This window comes from Gavialis gangeticus, unplaced genomic scaffold (assembly GCF_001723915.1).
Source record: "Gavialis gangeticus isolate Ggan-Ray unplaced genomic scaffold, GavGan_comp1, whole genome shotgun sequence".
Classification (NCBI taxonomy): Eukaryota; Metazoa; Chordata; order Crocodylia; family Gavialidae; genus Gavialis; species Gavialis gangeticus.
The window spans coordinates 18191947-18212355 of record NW_017729011.1 but is presented as its reverse complement, the minus strand read 5'-3'; the positions used below and the strand labels follow the sequence as shown (position 1 = coordinate 18212355).

At 40.4% G+C, this 20409-nt stretch overlaps 1 protein-coding gene across 3 annotated transcripts in view; it reads left to right on the top strand.

Moving 5' to 3' along the window:
• AK8 (adenylate kinase 8) overlaps positions 1 to 20409 on the top strand; it is a 98082-nt gene that overhangs the window by 45378 nt on the left and 32295 nt on the right. For all 3 annotated transcript variants that reach the window (XM_019510714.1, XM_019510716.1, XM_019510715.1), the window contains one exon: positions 12932 to 13073. In XM_019510714.1, the coding sequence (XP_019366259.1) occupies positions 12932 to 13073 (142 nt within the window). The remainder of the gene's footprint in view (positions 1 to 12931; positions 13074 to 20409) is intronic.

Below are 20409 nucleotides of genomic sequence, written 5' to 3'. Positions count from 1 at the left end.
GTAAATGGCTTTGGGTGGAGCACTGTATTGATATGGCCATGCTGGTTTTGATACCTACATTTTCTGTCTCACTAGCTTGGGTGCCTGCTTATTACACAGCATTGTGCTAGGCAGTACTCTTTGCCATCAAAGTACGTGATTGTACCTGTAAATCAGGCACTTCAATGTTGCAGCGACATTAAGTGCGCTCACTGCATTGTGCTTTCAAATCACAGGTATAAAAATGGAGGTCTTTCTTTAAAAAACAGAACCCAGGCACAACCACAGTGCATGAAAGTCAGGACATGCCAAACAATTAACACTTAGCCCAGGCACACAGCATAATATTCAACAACAATAATACTGAAGGAAGCCAGTTACCAGCAGTAGGACTGAAAGCTAAATTCAGCAGGATTTTTATCACTGAAATTACAAGACGACTAGCCCTATAAAGTCATCCAGTTTGCCTCCTAATCTATTTGAGACTGTTCCACTGTAGGTCACCCTTGAATGTTTTATCCAGTTTTAAGAAGATGACTTATACAGTGGTGCTTCTGGCGGTTCCCCTGGGAATCTAATTTAAAACCTTGTGCTAACTCTGACAGAGTGCTTTCCCTCCGTAGATGTTAGGGGCATTTTACAAAGAAGGGAAGTATTATTATCTCTTTCTTATACATGGGGAAACTGAGGTACAGAGAAATCAGATGATTTGTCTAGGGTCTCCCAGCAATCATATGTCAAAGCTGGGAATGGAAGTCGTATCTCCTGGGTCCCAGTCCGATGTTCTGTCCACTGGGCAACCTGCCTCCCCAGAAGTCATGGGGCTCAGTCCTTTTTCTCTTGGGTTCAGTGTGAACGCTGTCTAGCATCTTCAGGCTTCTAAGTGTTAGGGCTTCATCTTCAGGGCCCAGTCCAGATCCCCCTGATATACTCTTTACGCCAGGACTTGTGAGAGTTCGTCGGCAAACAGCCTGTGTCCCCTTTCCTTGGTTCCTATGCTGGAAGAATTCTCTTTGATCTAGGGCTGGGCCTTTTTGAACCTCTTTGCACTGCTCCAGCTTTTTTACCCAGCTTAAAGGAGTTGGAGTTTAGATGAGAATTTTTGTGCATAGCATGTTAAATCTGAAACCAGAATCATAAAAGTTTTGTGCTTCGTTCTCGAAGTTGGCGTTTAGCCGGATTGTTTCAATTCCAGTGTTCTGGTACACAAGCTCAGTTCTTCTTGTTGATAGAGATTCATGAATAATCAGAATTAATCTTGGTGTTGCAGAGGGATGTTTTTTCTGTGATTTTTTTTTTCTTTTACATATACCCCACACCTCACTGGAGGACCCCAGTTTTTCATTCAGATAGTTCTATTATTCACCCCATAATCAAACTCAATCCATTTCTATTCTCTGCATTTTTCTGGCAGCCTTACTCTCCTGAAGTTCTGAACTCTTCCTTTATTTAACTCATCCATTTTGTGCATGGTGATTTATTTTGTTTAATGAGGCAACATCGATATCCTTGAGTTCATGCGTTTTTAATTTCCCAGGCCACTACTCTACACTCTGTGCCCACTGGATACTTAAAAATGTCTTTTCCGTGAAAAGTTTAGCAACCAAATTTTGCCTGTCATATCCATAGAGTCATCCTTTGGGTAACTCATCTGGAATGCATACACTTTTTCTTAGGGGTTCTTTGATCTTGTTTTTTCATCAAGTTTTAAACATGAATTATTGCTTAATTTGCTTTGGACAGCAAACTGAAATAGTGGCTCAGCCCAGATTTCTGGTGGATAAATCCAATTAGTTTAAAATGCCATGCCCTCCTTTGGTTAGCAGAGTTACTGGGTGTCTTTGCTATTGGTAACGCTACCATTCTCACCCTTGTTCTTGATACTTCTGGTTCAGAGGTGTTCAGAGGCAAATTCTTGATATCTCAGTGCATTGGCATGTGCTAGAAAACCCACACCCAGCAACAGGTGCCCAGGCCTAAACTGATCCTTTCCATTTGATTCCCTTCTGAAGTGTCACAAAGTAGCCATCCCACCACGGGCCCTTCCCCTTTTGGGATATGGTCGATGGACGCACGAGCAGAGGGACCCTTCATATACCCGCCGTTGACATGACAGTGACCTTACGCACGCCTGTCCCTCCCCAAGTTATTCTTCTTAGTAGAGCTAGATTGCATATGAAGTTGGTCTTGGTGAGAACACAGGCGCGCATTAATGCTGCTTTTGCAGTATATATGTTTACCATTTTTCAGATGCCTGTCAGGGTTTGATACCTCAGGGGGACATTAAAAAGTGCAAAAAGGATATCTGTTTGTTTTTTTTTAATCTTGCTGTAGGCTTTTGAGATGTTTGCTTTTTATTAATGAGAATAAAGCAGTAACTTGCTGGGCAGTGTGGTCATTGCAAGACCCTCAGGGTTATCATTCAGATAAGAAACAGACCCATGCGTCACTCTATCCCTTTCAATGCTCTGCCGGTGTTTATTAAATAAATAGGATGGAGGAATTGCTGCCTATTCACACCCCTCTGTGCTAGACTGCAGGAACCTGAACCAAGAAAAATTAGAAAGAAGCATCAGTAGTATGCACCAAAATGTAAAAAAGCTAGATGCTGCTTCTCAGCTGGGAAAACTGCTATTAGTTTGGGTAATGGCTTTTCCACCGAAATGAAGATTCGGGAGGTAAATATAGCTGATTTGCGGAAGAAAGACAACATCCCACTGTTTCCAGCCTCTTCAAGATGTACACAAACAATCTGTGTTGGTTTTCCCCCCACCCTTCTTTTTTCTGGTCATAAAATAGTAATATCTGAAGTTGTCCCCAGTGGCATTCTGTATATGGGGGGTAAAATCTGCGCGTTCCTAATTTCTCCCGTTTCTAATAAAATGTTAGTGCTACACAGATGTAGATTTTTTTTATTTTATTTATTCTAAATCAGAATGATTTTTAAAGGGGTGTGTTTGGTGTAGCCTCTGAAAGTTGGGGTCCCCAGTGACTGTGATCGTAGCCTTGCTGAAGCACTTGCTTTTTTTTTTTTTTTTACCTGAAATTAATATTCTCATCACTAAGTGCGAGCTAAAGATTTGACAATAGAGCAGCTTCCTCTTTTGTTAAAAACTTGCAAAGAGTTTCAGAGTTGAAAGGATAAGTAAATCTTTCTATCTGAGGAGGTAAGCTTAGTGTTATTTCTAGTTTTTAACAGCGCTGTGCTGGCGAGCTGCAAGCCGTCTGAACATTGTAGAGACCCTTTGGGAACTCCATTGGTTTTCAGCAAGTCTTTGCATGCAGTGTGTTTGTACTAGCTGAAGACAGCGCATGGCTCTCTAAATAATTTACAAGTTGATTAATAGACTCACATGGGTATAATTAGAAGAGGGAGAGACAGCAGCTACAGTAACGGGTACAGTGCTTGGGGGAACTAGAGACTTTATTTTTTTTAAAGAAACTTTCTAGGGTGCTGGGCGTTTGAAGATAAGTTGGGAAGAGCTCAGTGCCTCTTCTCTTTTGAAGTGGAAATAGGACAGTTTGAATCCGTCGAGTTTAATTTTTCACAAGCTTTAGGGGCCCTGCAGTGCAACTCCCTTTTTATTATTGAAAAAAACTCTCCATTTTCTTTCATTTTTCACACACGCACGCACACACACATAGAGTCCAAACTGTAACTAATAAACAAATTGATTTTCTTTTTTTTATTAAAGTTATATTTACACCAATGCTATATGTTATCCTGGACAATCTATACACACCTTTAGATATATACAGAGAGAGATACCAAAACATGAAGTGCAAAGTAATATAGATATTTATTAATACACCATACTTTAATTTATGCATTTTTAAGAAACCTTCACCTCTGTTTGACAATGCTTTTGAAGTAGCTCCGTTTTTCAAGTCAAACTTTTGACTTTTCCACTGGGACCGCTACAAAGATTTCTTTATGGAAAATAGGCAGGAGCCTTTTTTTTTCCCACTAGTAGAAAATTGGTGGTCAGAAGAACAAAATAAAATAAAATATATATATTTTTTCCTTTTTAAATGCTAATGTTTCAATAAAAGATGAGAGGCTATAGAGTAAAAAGCCGTATGTGGACTGTAGTTGTCTGCTGCTTGCTGGACTTTAAGTCTTAATTTTTTCTGATGTGTTGAATCACTACAATGATAGGAAATTAGTGCCCCCTTTTCTTTGAATTTAATATCATAGAATCTGTTGCATGTCTTCCTACATAATATTGACCTGCCAAAATTGACAGATACTACTACCAAATATTCAGATTGGAAATAGGGTGCAATGAGAATCACGCTGCAAAGAAACAAAAAAATCTGAAGACCATCACATTAAAGATGATGGTCTCATCCAGACACCCAGGCCAGAGGAAACGGACATAGTGTTCATGGTTATTTCAGACGATTCTAGAGAGGTGTTTTCTAGAGCACGTTGGAGGATTATTAATTAGTTAATGGGCCAGCTCCTGTTGAGGTTAGTGAGTGTTTTGCCATGGATTTTGATCCTACAGGCTTTATTTACCATTATTATCCACACTACAGTTGCATGTAATTGGTGGTCCTCACTCCTATGCGTAAAGGGTGCAAGATAGGATATGCAAATGTACGTGGACGCCCATTTCTCCTGTTAAAGTCAGTGGACCTAATCCTGCAGTGTGCCAAGTGCCCTATATCCTGATTGACTTCAGGATAGTTGAGGATATCCAACACCTCCCAGGGTTGGGCCTTGTGTTTGTCAGGTGCTTTGTAGAGGCAAAGCACAGTGCAAATGCCAAGTGTTAATCTTTTAACATACATTTTATTCCTTCTACTGACGGTCATTATTGAAACGCTTATAAATGCCTTATTCCCTTTTCCACCACTGCCCCTGTTGCCTTGCTGAATAAGCCAGTGGCTTGTGGGTATTAATTTGCTGACTTGGTTTCTTGGATACATTTTATGAGGGCAGAATCAGGCCGTATTGTAAAACTGAATTGCTTTTAAAAGAGAGATTTACGAAATACATTTGCCTCTTACGTAGCATTTTCCATTTGCAAAAACACTGTATTAACATGAATAAGCAGTTTAGTTATCCAGGTATTTTTAAACTGAGCCTGTTGGGCTTCCAAATTTATTGCCCCAATGACCATAACCTTTTTTTTTTTTTTAATTTTCCAAGGTTCAAAGTTGGGAGATTTTTTTTTTCCCAAGCATCTGCCTGCCGTCTTTCATTTCCTGCGTAGGATCACTGCCAGGCATGATTTCACAGGCCAAATTTTTTCCCTTGGTCACAAACCCTAAAGTCTCTCATGGAGTCGTACAGGTAGAAACAATAAAGGAAAAGAATTTGCACCTTAGCTGGAACTTTACTATAACCATTCTAGGAATACTTCAGGAGCTGGAGCAACCAGTTTGCTCTCATAATGTGAAAGCAAACAGGAGTAAAATATAGTATGAAAGCAAAAGACAAAAAAAAGAAAAAAAATAGTACAAATCCTTGTCTCTCATCTAAATATGGTATCTTGTTATCCCTACTCTTAGCATATAAAACTCCAAATACACACGAAGAGCAGATTCGTGATGTAAAATGGTATCATTTTTTAAATTAGAAGTACAGCTTAGCTTCCCATTTTGCAGATGGAAATGTTGAGGCAGACAGCCTGAGTAACTCCCTTCAGGCCACAAAATAAGTCTGCTTAGATGAGAACATAGGAATTTGGCTCCTAGCTTCAGACTCAGTTCACTAGATCATGTTGCAGTTCTGTGTTTGAGGGGGTCCCTCAGTAGCAGAATGTGGTATGGATGGAAAATTGCAATTGATTTAAGAGGGAAGTCAGATTGGTTTTTATGTGCCAGCTCCAGTAGCTGTGTTTTTCTTGCTACAATTGAAAATATCCCTAACAGATAAAGCAGTGCTGGGAGCTGTATTCCTAACAGTCTTTTAGATGTAAAGGTTACCATCACAGGTAATGGAGCAAACAAAGGGTCTTGACTCAGGCTTAGCAGCTAAGAAAAAGAATGATCAATACCATTCACTTTAAAATGTATTTAATTTATTTCTAGGTGTGCATTTTGTCATTGATTCAACATCCTAGATATATTTAAAAAAAATCTTTTAATTCCATCTTTAATTAATTTCTGTTTAAAAAACGAACAACCCCCCCCCCCCAGTTCTCAAAATGTATACCATATTATCTCTGTAAAATGTTAAGAATTGAAAAACTCCAAATTTGCTCCAAGTGAGATAAAGTGAGATTGTGGCATGGAATCATGTTGTTGATTAGATTTTGTTTTACTGCAGGAAAATTATTATTCAAATCCTTACCAAAAAAATCCCACATCATCATAACAAGGTATAGAGTGAGTGAATATGTGCTGAGAAAATAGGAGGTGGATGTCTTGTTTGCTTATTTTTAAAATTGAATTATTTAATATTTGTATAGTGCCTCCAAAATGCTACATATTTTTTTTTGGTTATTTATTAGATTGTCTCTCTACCAACTCTGTTAAAATTAACTGCAGAATAAATAAATAGCAATGCTTCTGGGATCATGGCGCTAGATGTAGCCACATCTCTACAATTAACAAAAGACTGGGAAAAGGGCTCCTGAAAATATCCCTACCAGCCAATTAGCTAAAATTCCAAGCTATCAATAGGTAAATAATCATGTGAACCTCAATGGCCTGTGTACACCAACAAAAAGCCTATTACAGGGCTGGCCGTATTTCTTCTTTCACCCTTCATCAGATGAGATTGTGGAGAAATACATAATTGAGATTTCCACCCGGCGTTTTCTCCGTTTCATAATATTTTACCTTACCTTTTTCTGTGTTGCGGCTGGCGTGATCAGCTGCCTGTTGCAGTAATAATATTTCACCGGCAGGTGGCAGTAAATAATAAACAAACAACACGTCAGAGCTGCCCATCTAATGCAATCGCTGCTCCGTTTATTAGTATCATAGGCAGGTCTATAGTAGTTCTGATTTTGGGTAATATCATTGAGGAGCATGTGAGAGCAACAAGCAGGGGAGGGGGCTCCTAACCATAAATGCAGCCGCAGTGTTAAGGAATTAATAAGCGCTCGGCTATCGCCCTACTGTGTTAGCTGCCCCTTGAAGTCCAAGCCTCAGTTTCCGCTGGAAAGCCTAATTTATATAACCCTCCTTCCTATATGCTGTGGCCTTGGACTGAATGCAGCTTTGGGAGTCATCTTCAAAGCCTTCTGAGTTTTCTAGAGTTGTACCTGAGTCCATACACGTACCCCAGGGGTTGAGACAGACTATGTCTGAGCCTCTGAATGAATAAATTCACTTTCAAAGCAACAGAAGACTAGATGACTGCTGTTCACCGGCATCTGATGCCCTCCACCCCCCGTCAGTGCAGGGAATTGAACACGTGTCACTCACCTATATGTTCCTGCTCAGTGCTCCAGAGCAAAGTGAAAACTCCCCCAAAGCCCTGACCAATATCGCTGCAAGGAGAATTTTTTTTCCTTCCGTTTTGTGCCGGTGAGCAAAAATCAGGCTTCTCTCCCATAGTTATTACTGTTCACATCGAGCAACCATTGCAATGGTACAGACTTATATTTTTTATATGTTTCCCTAGGCATGTGATGAGAAAACCCTATCATTATCACAAACGCAGCTCACTGGCAAGATTGAATTAAGGTACCAGTCTGTCTGTGTTGCAACAGATCATTGTTTAAATCCCTCTTCAGCACATTAAAAAACAAATGAATATGATCTCTAACAACCCTGAGTTCAGCAAGAAGACTGGCGGCTTCCCTGGAAGAATCAAATAAAATTATCCAGTGTGGATAATCTGAATGCTCATGGAACAGTAGGATTTTCATATCTCACACTTTGCTAAATTTAGGGTTGACAGGACAATCCGGGGAAGTAGCCTTTGGCGGTAGCTTATACTCAGGGCAAAATGTTAACTGTCAAGCCTTGAGATCAAGCCTCAGGCATCTGAATTAACAGGAAAAGACTTTAGACCTAGCTGAAAAATCTCTGTCTAAGGGGAGGATAAAGGCTAAGTGGACAGTATTATCAAAGGGACTTTAACCTTTTTGCAGCATAAAGCTGACAGGATCCAGACCTGCAAATGCATTTGTACTGTACTTGGAATCAAGGTTTTATAGGTTTAGAGGAGAGAGTCAATATCCTTCAAGTCTGCATTTTAAAGGAGAAGTTACTGGGGAGGAATCATTTGAAATATGAGAGAGATTCAGCTTGGAGCATATGCATTTTGGCAGCTCTACAAAAGTATGCTTTGCTGATCCATAGTTTTGGATCATGCATGGGCTGGTGCTTTTCTCTGGGAGCTGACGAGCAGGTTTATTTAATAAGGGTTATAGTGCCTGATAAATTAGTTGTACATGCATGCAGGGGGGAATAACATATGTAAACTCAGAAGTGTTTTTCCTCCCTCCTTGGTATGTACGCGAAGAGCTTTCCCACATTGCTGCTCTAGAGAGAAACCTTTCAGTGCAATTTCATTGATGTGGCCTCTAGTGAGCCTCAGCGCCTCTGCTCTTACTTTTTTACTCCTGTACTTGCTTCCTTTAACAGGCTGTAATAATGCCATTTTTTTAACCCATCCCTCTGCTGGTCTTATATTCTTCCTATAGATGTTTTAGAAGGGTTCCAGTTTATTGGCCGTGTTCCTGTGAGCTCCGTGAGTGGGGACTTGTGGGACAGTTTGGAGCTCTTGGAAAGTGTAGTAGATTCAAAGATGATTTCCCGTCAGTGCCCGCAGCCTGTTCTTAGCAGTCTGTACTTCGCGACTTCTGAAAAGTGCGTGTGGTGGTGTGCAGTAAGCATCCTATGCTGTCTTCCTGGAGACAGATGTTCTCTGGTTGTTCACAGCAAAGGTGACAGCGTGAAAGTAGCAGCTCACACCCCTGTGCCTTCAGTGGGCTTCAGTCTTTAATTGGTTGGATCACTTCTTAGGTTAAGAGACCAGTTCCGTCTGCCTATCTAATTCGAGAAATTCAGCCATATAATTCAAGTGATGTGGTGGACATATGGCTCCGAGATAATAGACTCATGCTAAGTTATTAAGCATATAATAGCAGGAATGTACCACGGCTTTAAGAACATACTTCACCAGCAATACATCACAACATACTGTAGGTAGTGCTGTATTTAAGAGCTGTTGTTCAGGCGTAAGGGTTTTCCAGTGGTTCTTACCATACGTACCACCATGTTGCTAAAGGTTATCCATCTATATTTTCATAGATTTCATAGACATTTGGGCTGGAAAGGACCCTGGAGGATCATCGAGTCCAGCCCCCTGCCCAGGGGCAGGAAGTCATCAGAGATCATAGGATCCCAGCAAGTTAAACATATTTTATTGAAGATAGGATGGATCTTCCTCTTCTCTTAAGGACTCATTTAAATTTGGGATCTTGCACTTCTACATGGGGCTGTTCTGGTGGTCTGGAGCTCAGGTCTGCCACATGCGGATTGTGAAGTCCCTTGTGTCCCTTGATGGCAGGTACTTAGCCCTCTCTAGCACGTTGGTAGCATTTTCGTTCTGCTGTGTTGTGGGCTATACGCTGCTGGGTGAATTTCATCCCTGCTTCTTGATCTCACCACTCAGTAGAGATATGCTTCCATAATAGGAACATCCTTCTCAGCTAATAGTCTTCACAAATGGGAATTTCTAAAAGAATCTTATCTTTGGACTTCTTTAAAGATGAAAAACCTCTCTAGAGCCTCATTCACCCAACTTCCAGAGGCAGAGGTGGAAACTCACACAAGATGAGGTTGAAAAGGAATCGATTAGTCAAGGCTCATGTGCTTCATAATCCTCCCAAAGCATGTAGATTGACTGCCTCATCAGAAGGGCTCTAAATTATATTTTGCTACCTAGCGTTCTGGGTCATGTGCATGAGGCCAGCAGACCCCGGGCTAGTGACCTGGAGACTGTGTGCCACTCCAATTACACGTTATTAATTACCCTCACAATCACCACAGAGTTCCACGTAAGCGAAAAGAAATTCCAGATCCCCCCAGTTTTTCGTTCTTTATTCTGTACCACAGGGAAGTAAGAGTAATGCACATTTTTTTTCTTTTTCCCCCCCCTGGTCTGCCAGGGATGTTATGGTTTTAATGCAGCTCTTTTTAAATGTGACTATTTCTGTTAAGGGCAGTTGATGTACTTTGTAATGCAACTGAACAGCCTACAAGCTATCTTCCCCTATTGTGTAAAAGTGATAGGTATGTTTTCTAATCAGATATAGAGCAGAGCTTGCTGTCTGACTTGTTTATGCTTCATTTCTTGCCATCAAGCTTAGTGAGATGCAAGAAGATGTGTAAACATATAGATTGGGTGCGGATGCATGTATATACATCTATACTCTACTGAATAAATGAAGTGCTTTGCCGCTGTCCATTTCTGTTGCTGTGATACAGATGCATTTCACTGAAATTAGTAGTATTTCTGGGAATACCTGAGAGATCCTACAGCATTGTGGAGATGCCTGATGCATTGGACAGCAGTCAGCCTATTAACTGATGGATTGCTGATTTGGTCTACAGTCAAATTCCCCCCCACTCCCCTTTTCTTTTTCTTATGCGTGCTTCGCTCCGGCTCAAAGAAACAGTTAGTGCAACATGAAGACGTCTGAGTGATCCCCTGCTTTATCACAAGTCCTGTGCTGGGGCAGGGTTAATTCCACCAGACTTCCTTCACAGTTTCCACTGAACCACTCCTTGGGGTTTGGGGTTCCTTCTTACCACTAGCAAATTGGAAAGAACTTGGCACCTAAATTCAGAGGATCCCATACAATCCACCCATCTCCGTTCCTTTTTAAAGTTGTGTTTAAAGGTTCCTGACAGTGTTTCAGAGTGAGTTCGGACTTCTGTGCGCGGGCATTATAATGGCTCCAACAGGAATCGCAGCCAAAAGAAGTGCACCAAGGCAGGGTGAGAAGAGCTCCAGACAGAGATGCAGGAAACAGTACCTCAGTTCCACTATTCTTTTTTTGGAAATGCTTCATTTTTTTTCCCCAGGCTTTTTTTGCTTCTGTGCTAATCCATGAAACTAAGAGACAAAACAGAATTTGCTAAAAAGAGCATTGGGAGTCTCCTGCTATCCCTGGTGTGTCTGGCTGCAGCTCTGATCTTCATTGCCTCTATCTAATAAAATGGCTGCTTCCTGCTTCATTATTTCATAGTTAATTTTATATCTGGAGTTTGGCGGAACAACTTATTTTGACTTTGCCCTTTTACAGTGGATCAAGTGACTGGAAATGATTATATTCTACTACAGTTTCCTTTTATCAGAAGCTTTGTGGAGAACAGTATTATTCTTAACTTGCTTTTGTGTAATGTGAAGTGGGTACCCTCAATTAATGTCCTGATCAGTTTTCTAATTAATTCCCTATGGTTTTATTTCATTGTTGCTGGTACATTGAATCCTGAGAGCAATTCTGTAAACTGAGTGATTCCATTCTAAAAGGAGAAGTGGTGAATTATATAGTAAAGGGTATAAGGTTTTGAGAAATGCAGAAATTTTGAGCTTAGGAAAAGGAGGCAGAAAAAGGATTAGACTATTGTTGTTTAAAAACTGCTAGAAACACGAGATACGCTGTGCGCCTTGCAGTACTCAGAACTAGCAGGACTGTTGTACTGGTGACACCAACCCAACTGAAATACAGGTATGCTCCTGTCAGCCTGCCCTAACATGAATTATGGCATTACAGAGCTGAAGTATGGACTCTGGTGTGAGAACTTGTTGTATTGTTGTGTGCAAATGCTGTGGCAGGCCAAATTGTGAAACATCAATATTCCTTGTTTTGAATTTATGCAGTGATTTGTTATTCTTATTTGTTTCCTGGAGGGCCCATAATGTGCTAGCCATGCTGTACAAATACTAGAGGAGGGATGTACCTTGCTTCTTAAAAAGTGTTTTAAATGCTTGTTTTCAGTGATGCTTATTATCTATTTTCATGGTGCAACATGGGTATTTGCTTATAATCATAATATATCAGACCAGCCTTTAGAAGGTCAGCAGCTAACCTTGCTCAACTGCTAAATTATTTTTTTTCTATGTGAAAGCAGGAATAAATAATGAAAGTTAAGCATCCTGATTCATAGATGTTAGGGTTGGAAGGGACCTTAGCAGATCATCGAGTCCAACCCCCTGATTGACGCATTTTAATTCATGACAGGAACAGAGAAAACCTGATCCAGCCCTCCTTTTTCCTGTATTTCATAACATACAGAATGGATATCTTGGTTCCAAAAAGCAGATGTGAATCTAATCACTTGTTAATGTTACCCTCTTGCCATAACAGTGAACAGCAGTAGAGGAACTAGAACTCTTAACTGCAAGCTTGAGAAGACAGGAGTACAAAACCTTACAATTATTTCACATTTGGAAATGTATCTTTATATAGGCATAGACATTTTATCTGTGTGTGTGTGCATGTGTGTGTATGCATTTATATATGTTTATGCATCAAAGCCTCAGGCCACTAAATATGCTAGGAAAACTTCCTGGATAGCCTGATCTGAAAGAACCAATACAATTTGTTAAGTTTAATCTGCTCAAATTGCTGTTTTTCAAAAAGTGGGTATTTAGCTGAGGAAAACTCATTGTTTCTTTGCTTCTTTGTGATTTGTGTTGCACAATGTAGGACTACAGAACAATGTGAAAACATGGATAGACCTAGATGTAGCTATATGATTTTGAGAAAAAAATCACTTTTCACATTCTGTCGGCTATTTATTATCAGTTATATTGCACAAGTCTGAGTGTCCTCAATTAATTGGGGTCTCACTGTGTAACTGCACACACTTACTACTCCTAGAAGCTTATGGCTTTCAACTACTACTGATAATACCTGTTTATGTCAAAGTTCACATCATAGTCTAAGCAAAAGTAGTGTTGTGCTGTGTGCTTCGTGGTGGAGATTCAGCATATGAAATAAGTGCCTTTTTTTTTTTTAATCCACTCCAGTCCCAGATAACATTGTTCTAAAGATACTGGCAGATCGTCTAAACAGACTAGACTGCATGACCAGTGGTTGGGTGCTGCACGGTTTCCCAAGGGACCTAGATCAGGCAGAGCAGCTGGAAAGAATAAGAATGATTCCAAACAGGTAAGACTTTTTCACAAAATGGGTGGTAACCATGTTATTCATTTATAGGAAGCAAGAATAATGTCAGACACTTGCTTCTGCTAACTTGGGCAGTTTGTGTTATAGAGCCTTCCTACTTTCATTAATTATAAAATATAAAAAATAATGCTTCCTTGCAGAAGCAGAGCATACTATTTCTTTCATCCATTTCTTCTGGGCTCCTGGAAAAGCCAGCATTTCTATGGCTAAACTCTTGTCCCTTTGGGTGGTCCTCTTTTAATTTGTCGGGATCCAGCCAGGAACTTAAGGGTAAGATTTGAAAAGCTCTCAGTACTGGCCTGACTCAGGTTGTACTGACATCCTCAGGACTTTTACCAGTGACTTCTGTGGGTGCAAAGTTAGGCCAGCACTAAGCATTTCGGAAAATCCCACTACGTAAAGAGGCTCTGAGAAGTCTTGTACTTAGAAGTAGGTGTGTCATTGTGACTATGCAAGCTTTAAACCACAAACTAGTTTATGCTAGTTGTAAGGGACCTGGTCTAGGAGTCTAGGAATGCGTTATCACAATGTCAGGTGCTTGAACCCTCCTTGTTGGATGATTATAGGGGAATCACAGCGACAGATAACATCTTATTAACTCTAACCAGGGAAGTAGAAGGAGTCAGAGTCTTTCTCCCAGAAAGAAAGGGAGAGAAATAAGGGCTAGAATAGAGAGATTTTGCAGAGAAACAATAAAAACAGCCAAGCTTTGGAGAGAAAGCTGTGGTTGATGTTTGCCTTAGGATTGCATATGTGAGTTACCATTAACACACTGGATTATATCCAGTGTGTATGGGTTGTTTGCAGCAGGGTGGGAAATACACTCATTTACACTGGTGTTGGTGTGCTCTCATAGAAAAAGTTTACTATTACTAAGCCTTCACCATGAGTTCAGTTTCTTTTGTGTCTTGCATCAAATACTTAAAGACAATACAAGACTCGTTTATTATTTTAGCTTATTAAAAGAGTGTTCAGGATTGAAGTATTAGGGAAACGAATCTTGGGAGACGGATTACTCAACCATTTTAACAGGACTGTTATGATGTCATGAGACTATACTGTCTGCCGCCATTCAGGTGTGAAAAGTGTTCAAATGACCCAACCTGGGGTAGGTGGGTTACTTTGCTCTGCTTAAACCAACCGGTTTCTCTTGCATTGAAGATGCTTGTGTGGGCAGCCAAAGGTAAGTAAGCGGGGTGGCGCTGGCGGGTCCATGGACAAGGAGCTGGTGAGTCCGGGGGCGGCGGGCAGTTTTGGGGGGATTTATGGGGGTGTGATTGGACTTCCCAGCCCTGGGGCTGTGCTGTTGGTTCCTTGCAGGCGTTTGTTTGGCCGGGTTAACTCATTTTACATGGGGTTAATCCAGGCTGAGTTAAAGTTAATTCACCTCTAAGATGAACTAACTTTAGATTGGGCACACCGTTTTTAGCCCTGTGGTTTCAGCCTCATGAGTGCTTGCATGTCTAGCCACTTAGATCACCCTAAGCTTGATTAGGGCGATCTAAATGCAATGCTTGTATGTGCCCTCTGTGTCTGGTCTGCAGGAGACACAGGCCGGGGCTTTTGGTTCTTTGGTGTAACCTGCAGAGACTCCTGCTTTCATTTCTAGAGGTCCCCCATTCATCCTCGTGTGTTGATCAAGCCAATGGCTATCATAAGTGCCGACATTTGAAATTCTTGATTTCTATAGTTTCAGGAAGGCTTCCCCCCACCCCCAGAGTAGCACTGAAAAAGGAAATTCTAATATACAAATATTTAAAACAACACTCAACTGTCTAAATTTTTCCTCCCTGCACTGCTTTTCCTTGTGACTTGTACCCAAGGATACAGTAGGAAGAGTAAAGGTAGGATTTTGCTGGAGTGAGACGGAAAGAGGAGGAATTGTGGATATGAAAGGGTAGGGAGCTAGCAGGCATGGCAAGTGCAGCTTAAAAGGAGATTATGCAAAAACAAAGGCCTTTGGTATAAAAAGATAATTTAAAAGAAATGTTTTAAAATGTGAAATAATTTCCTGAGAGACTTCAGATAGAGAGAGAAAGAGGCTGAAACATGTTAGATGAGTTTCCCAGGAGATGCGTTCAAATACAATTAAAAAATTAAGGATCTGAGTGTGTAAAAACATGCAGGAGTAAATGAATCCAGTGGGAGTGCTCACACGCGTGCATGTGTGCAGGGTCAAAGCCTAATAGTGCTCGTAAAGTGACTGGTTTGTAATATCTCCGCGGTGAAAATCCCATGCTCATCTGTGCACTACATTTCCATTGACTTCAATAGGAGCTGCACATGCGTCTCCAAGTGCAGAATTTGGCCCTGACTATTTTACACCAGGGCTGAAGTAAGGAGCAAAAAATAGACCTCATGCTAACCTGATTGATTTTGGAGCTGATTTCTTCTATGAAACCGAAGTATCAGATATATACAAAAAGAGAGGGAGATTATAAACAAAAGGACGTAGAACAGCACAGGATAGCAAGGCAGTAATTCAGTTCCAGTTCTGATGCTAGTTATAAAACACTATCTGCGGTGGTTGTGTTTTTGACATCAGGAGAAAATTCTGATAGAATTATAGCCTTGAAATCAATGTGGGAATAGCATGCAGAAATCTATAAATCAGACACAAAACAATCTACAAAGTCTCATTTTTAGGAGGGCTCTGTTGATGAAATTAGATTAAAATAAATTTACATATATATCAAGTTTATTATTAAAATCTAGTCACATCCGTAAACAAAATTATTTCTGAAAGTGTACGTTATACTGTGTTTTGAACTCAAAGTAGACCTCTTTGGCTGATCAGAACACAGAGTTATTGTCTGGTTGTCAAGTCATAAATCTGTTCTTTAGAGCTAATAAATGGTTAGTGTTCAAATACTATGTTTTATCTGACTCCCACCTCATAAACCTAGTGCACATAATACTAAATTATATAGCATTGAGCAGGATCAGTCTCCTGACTCTTCCATCTTATGAAAAAAGAAACAAACCTAGTAATTGATGGTAGAAAAGAAGGAAAATAAAGTTATTTGAAAACAAAACAAAATAGGCTATAAAGTTTGTTAAAACATAATAGTAAAAAAATCCCTCTCATACAGCATCAACCACTGCATCCAAAGAACTGCCCTAGAACAAAGAGAAAAATAATTCATTTCACACAGAAAATGTAAGGTATTAGATTTTTTTTTAAATTAGTATTTGCAGGAGAGCAAGGCTAGTCTACAGACTGGAGCAGGAAAGCCTGTATTGTAGCAGACACGAATGTCCTCTTGTGCCTCTACTCTTCTGTGCTCTGAGAAGACATGTATTGCCTTCTGCAGTCTTCCTTACAATGCAGTAACTGCTTAAGTGGACAGGATCTTAATCGTGTTGAACTGTGGCAGCCTTTAGGGCAAATAAGAAGCTGAATCTATTAGTGGTCTCTCGGCTACCTACTAAAAGAAGACTGTTAACCACTTAGTGGCGTAGTAACAGGAGTCCAAATGCAATTTGATCTTAGCTTCAGAAGCCCTGGACAGTGGCTGCTAAGGGTTTAATTCAGTCTTTTATCAAAACAGGTGTAATATGTTGTTTTAACTGTTTCTGCTGTTCATACTTAGCAATAACAGAAAGTAGATTATACAGCTCTGAATGTTTCTGATATACAGTTAAGCCTCTCTTTAAAAAAAACTTGCATTATGTTGTTTATCCTCCTCCACCCTCTGTATGCAGTAGGCATGGAGTAGGCCTGGGCAAATTGTTCTCCAAACACCTGGAAAAAAAACAGAAGCCAAATCAAGTATCAAACTTGGATTTTTCTGTAAAAGTAAGAATTGAGTGAGACAGAGCTACAGCTCTCTGCCATACTTACAACTCAAAGTTCACCACCAACAATCTACTCTATTATATATCTCCTGCCACTAGCTTCATCTCCGACAGCTTGCGTCAGCCAATGCGAAACAAAATGACAGACCACGCTCTCCTCAGTTAGGGGTACAGGACCACATTCCTCTGCAAACTGACTGAACTCGCCCAGGCGTGCTAAAGAATAGAACTTGCCATTACACGGAAGAAACAGTGGGAAAACAGTTGTTTCATTAATATTGTATATTGAATGAGTGTATACAGGACTTACACAGAGCATATAAGCAGCCTGACCTTTAACTCAAACCGTGGACTATAAAGTTTTTTTTTTTCAATGCCCTCCCCTGAAACTCGTAGAACAACTATTCCTGGCCTCTGTTTTCTACTAAGTGAAACTTTTCTCAATCATTTCTTTTCAAGCTCTAATTTTCATGACTTGGATAAGTCCAGAACTGGTTGGGTTTTTTTTATTTGGGTATAATCCATAAAGCCCTTTTAGCTATTTGAGCAAAAGGAAACATGTTTCCCTCATTTAAATTCAGACTCTATTTATGCTTTGCTAATTAAACACAACACCTGCTAAAATCCACATTGGCATGTTTTGATCCCTCGTTGGAGACTATGCTTCAGAAAGTGTTTCAAACGATGGCTCGGCCTTCATGTCTGCTGTGGACATTGCTAGAGCCATGAATGCCGAGAGAGCAGAAGTATTCAAGGAATCATATGGGCCTTGCACACCTGAGCTACGTCCTGCTTCTTGCCAGACTTTTGCTGGCCTCTTGCTTTTTGCCGGACACCTGGGAAAATGGACGTTTGATAATCATGTGTGCTTGCAGAATCTTTCTGGTGGACTTTTCTACCATAGGTGGCCCTGTGGCCTGGGGTTTGTTGGCAGTTTTGCTGATAAGCCTCAAAACGTGTTTGCCTGGATGTAATTTCTCACTGATGCCTTCAGCGCCATGGTCATTTGATGCAATGTACAGATAGATCCTTTTTCTAGCCCTCTACCTTCTTTTTGTCTCTGAGGTGTGTTCTCTTGAGCAAAAGGAAGGAGCAGATCAGGATGGCTTGTGTCTGTCTTACTGGAGGATTCACATGGGACAACAGATCTTCCTGAGAGCCTGAAGAACCTTTCAGGTGTAATCTAGAAGTGTGGAACTAGATTTACATCCTTAAAATGCTGAACCAACAATTGCATCAAGGAGCAAATCGATCTAATATGTCTCCAGAGTTGGGGCAAAAGGGGTTGGTTGTTATCTTTCCAAGACCTCTATTTTAAAAGGTCCCCAGAAGATTCAGATATTCGTGTAAAAACATGGCACCAGTGTATTCCCAGTCAGCAAAAAAGGGAGGGAGCTTGACATGATGACCTGAGCAGCCTTTATCAAAAGATAGTTACATGGCAGATCAAAGGAATCCTATCATTGCAAGCTGGCCAGAGTCATTATTACTATTCTTGACTGTACAGTAGTGCATGGGAATCCCAGTCAAAGATCAGAGCTCCAGTGTGCTAGATCAGTAACAAAGCCCCTGCCCCAATCTACATGGCAGATAAGACATGATGAGTGAACACAGCAGACAGATGGACAGAGTGAGTTGGGAAGATAAGCTAACAACAAAACACATCAAGGTCGATACGATACTTCAAATTCCCAGTCCTCCAATCCCGAAGTTTTTCTTTACCAGTGTAGAAAATGCTTTGAAGATGATGCCAGAGAATTTGTACTCCGGAGAAACTAGAGCTTCTTGATCAGACTTCAGAAGGACGTAGTTTCATCCTCAGTTTATGTCACTTCCTTTTTGTCGAACATTTTTAAAACTTCCTTTTTATCTCATTAGTAATAGCTTGTATGCAAATAATTTAGAGCAAGAATAATGTTGTTCCTAAGACAGAATCTGTGAATACATTCAAAACAGAAGGGAAAAATTAGAATGCAAAAAAAAAGGATTTTTCTTTTTGCTGTTTGGTCTTTACATGGAGCTTTCATATTTCTGCAGCTGATCCCAATGTGGATTAGGGATAATAAACAGCCTATTAATGGAGGCCTGAACTAGGAAATGGAGTTTGAATCAGCAGCAAAATTCAATGGCTGGCGAAGGTTAATAACTCCATTACTACCAGCTCTATTCTTTAGCCGTTTGAAGAGCTAGGTGTTAGCCTTATCTTACTCCTCATTAATTGAGCTAATAGAACCCTGGTGACCCTACCATGCTGCCATTATCTGAGAGTTTACCAGACATGGACTAGAATACTTATCACTGAATATGTATTCCACAGACTACTTTTCTTTATCAGAAGAAATATTTTTGTTAAAAGATCAGCTAACTTCACATTCTTTTTATTGCCGTTTCCTTGCTGCCCTCTGTAACCGAGATAGATAAGGAAATGAAGGCAAATGACTTAATTAAAATCCTGTCAAAGAACTAGGTAAGTCCCCAAATAGATGTATCAATAAACCATATAATGACTGAATTATTCTGGCATGAAAAATCTTGCAGGGACATTTTTTAAACTTGGGTCTAATTTAAATGGTGTATTATATGCATTTTATAATAGGCATGCTTTATAACTGGCAGTATACAAAAGTCTGATGAGCAGTGGAGAGTAAACATTATAATGAGCTCTTCCTCCTTTCCCCTCATTTTCACAAAAAAATTCAGGAAGACAATTTGGTGATCAAGATATTTAAACCAGCATAATCATTTTCACCAAAACCAGGCAGAGAGAGAGGGAGATGGGGAGCAGGCAGCTTTACAAACACAGTCCATATAACATGCAAAGTCCAAATACCTCTTTTCCCCTGGGGCTTGGCTTTAGCAGTAAGGAAAATGGCAGTGAGATAAAATGAGATCAGCTCTAACCTTCTCCCCATGTTTGGTTGCTTTCACACTCTCTGTCCACTCTTTCTAGAAGGCAGGGAGAATAGGTCACCTGGTTTGCTGACTCAGTAGGACTCATTTAAATCCATCGGGATCAACACTTGCTGATCAGATGTTTCAGGCAGGCACATCCTGCCCATTGTATAGAACATATGTATAGGTAACGTATATATACAGAAATATATATGCAGTACATTGCTGTATCATCAAAGATCCATCCCTCTTGTGTTAACAGAGTCAGTTCGATGGCATACGTTGTGGCCTGTTTAATTGCACCCAGACTCCTGTGTCCTACCCCCAACTGGTAGAAGCAGCCTCTTGCTCCCGCAGGAGGTTGGAATTCTGTGGCCTGGTGGACAAGGTGAATCTTTTTTATTTTACCTTCTCGCACCCTTACTTCCTTCAAGCTTATGGATCTTAGGAAGAAACAGCAGTAAGCAGAAAGGATGGATCGGCTCTATCTTCCAGTGTCACACATCCCCAGAAGCAGTGAGTAACAGGGATCTTTTAACAAAATAGAGACTTCTGTATTTTATATGTCCAGACCTCTAAACCTGACAAGCCCCATCTTAGTTTCCACAGGGGAGTCATTCTCCCTCCT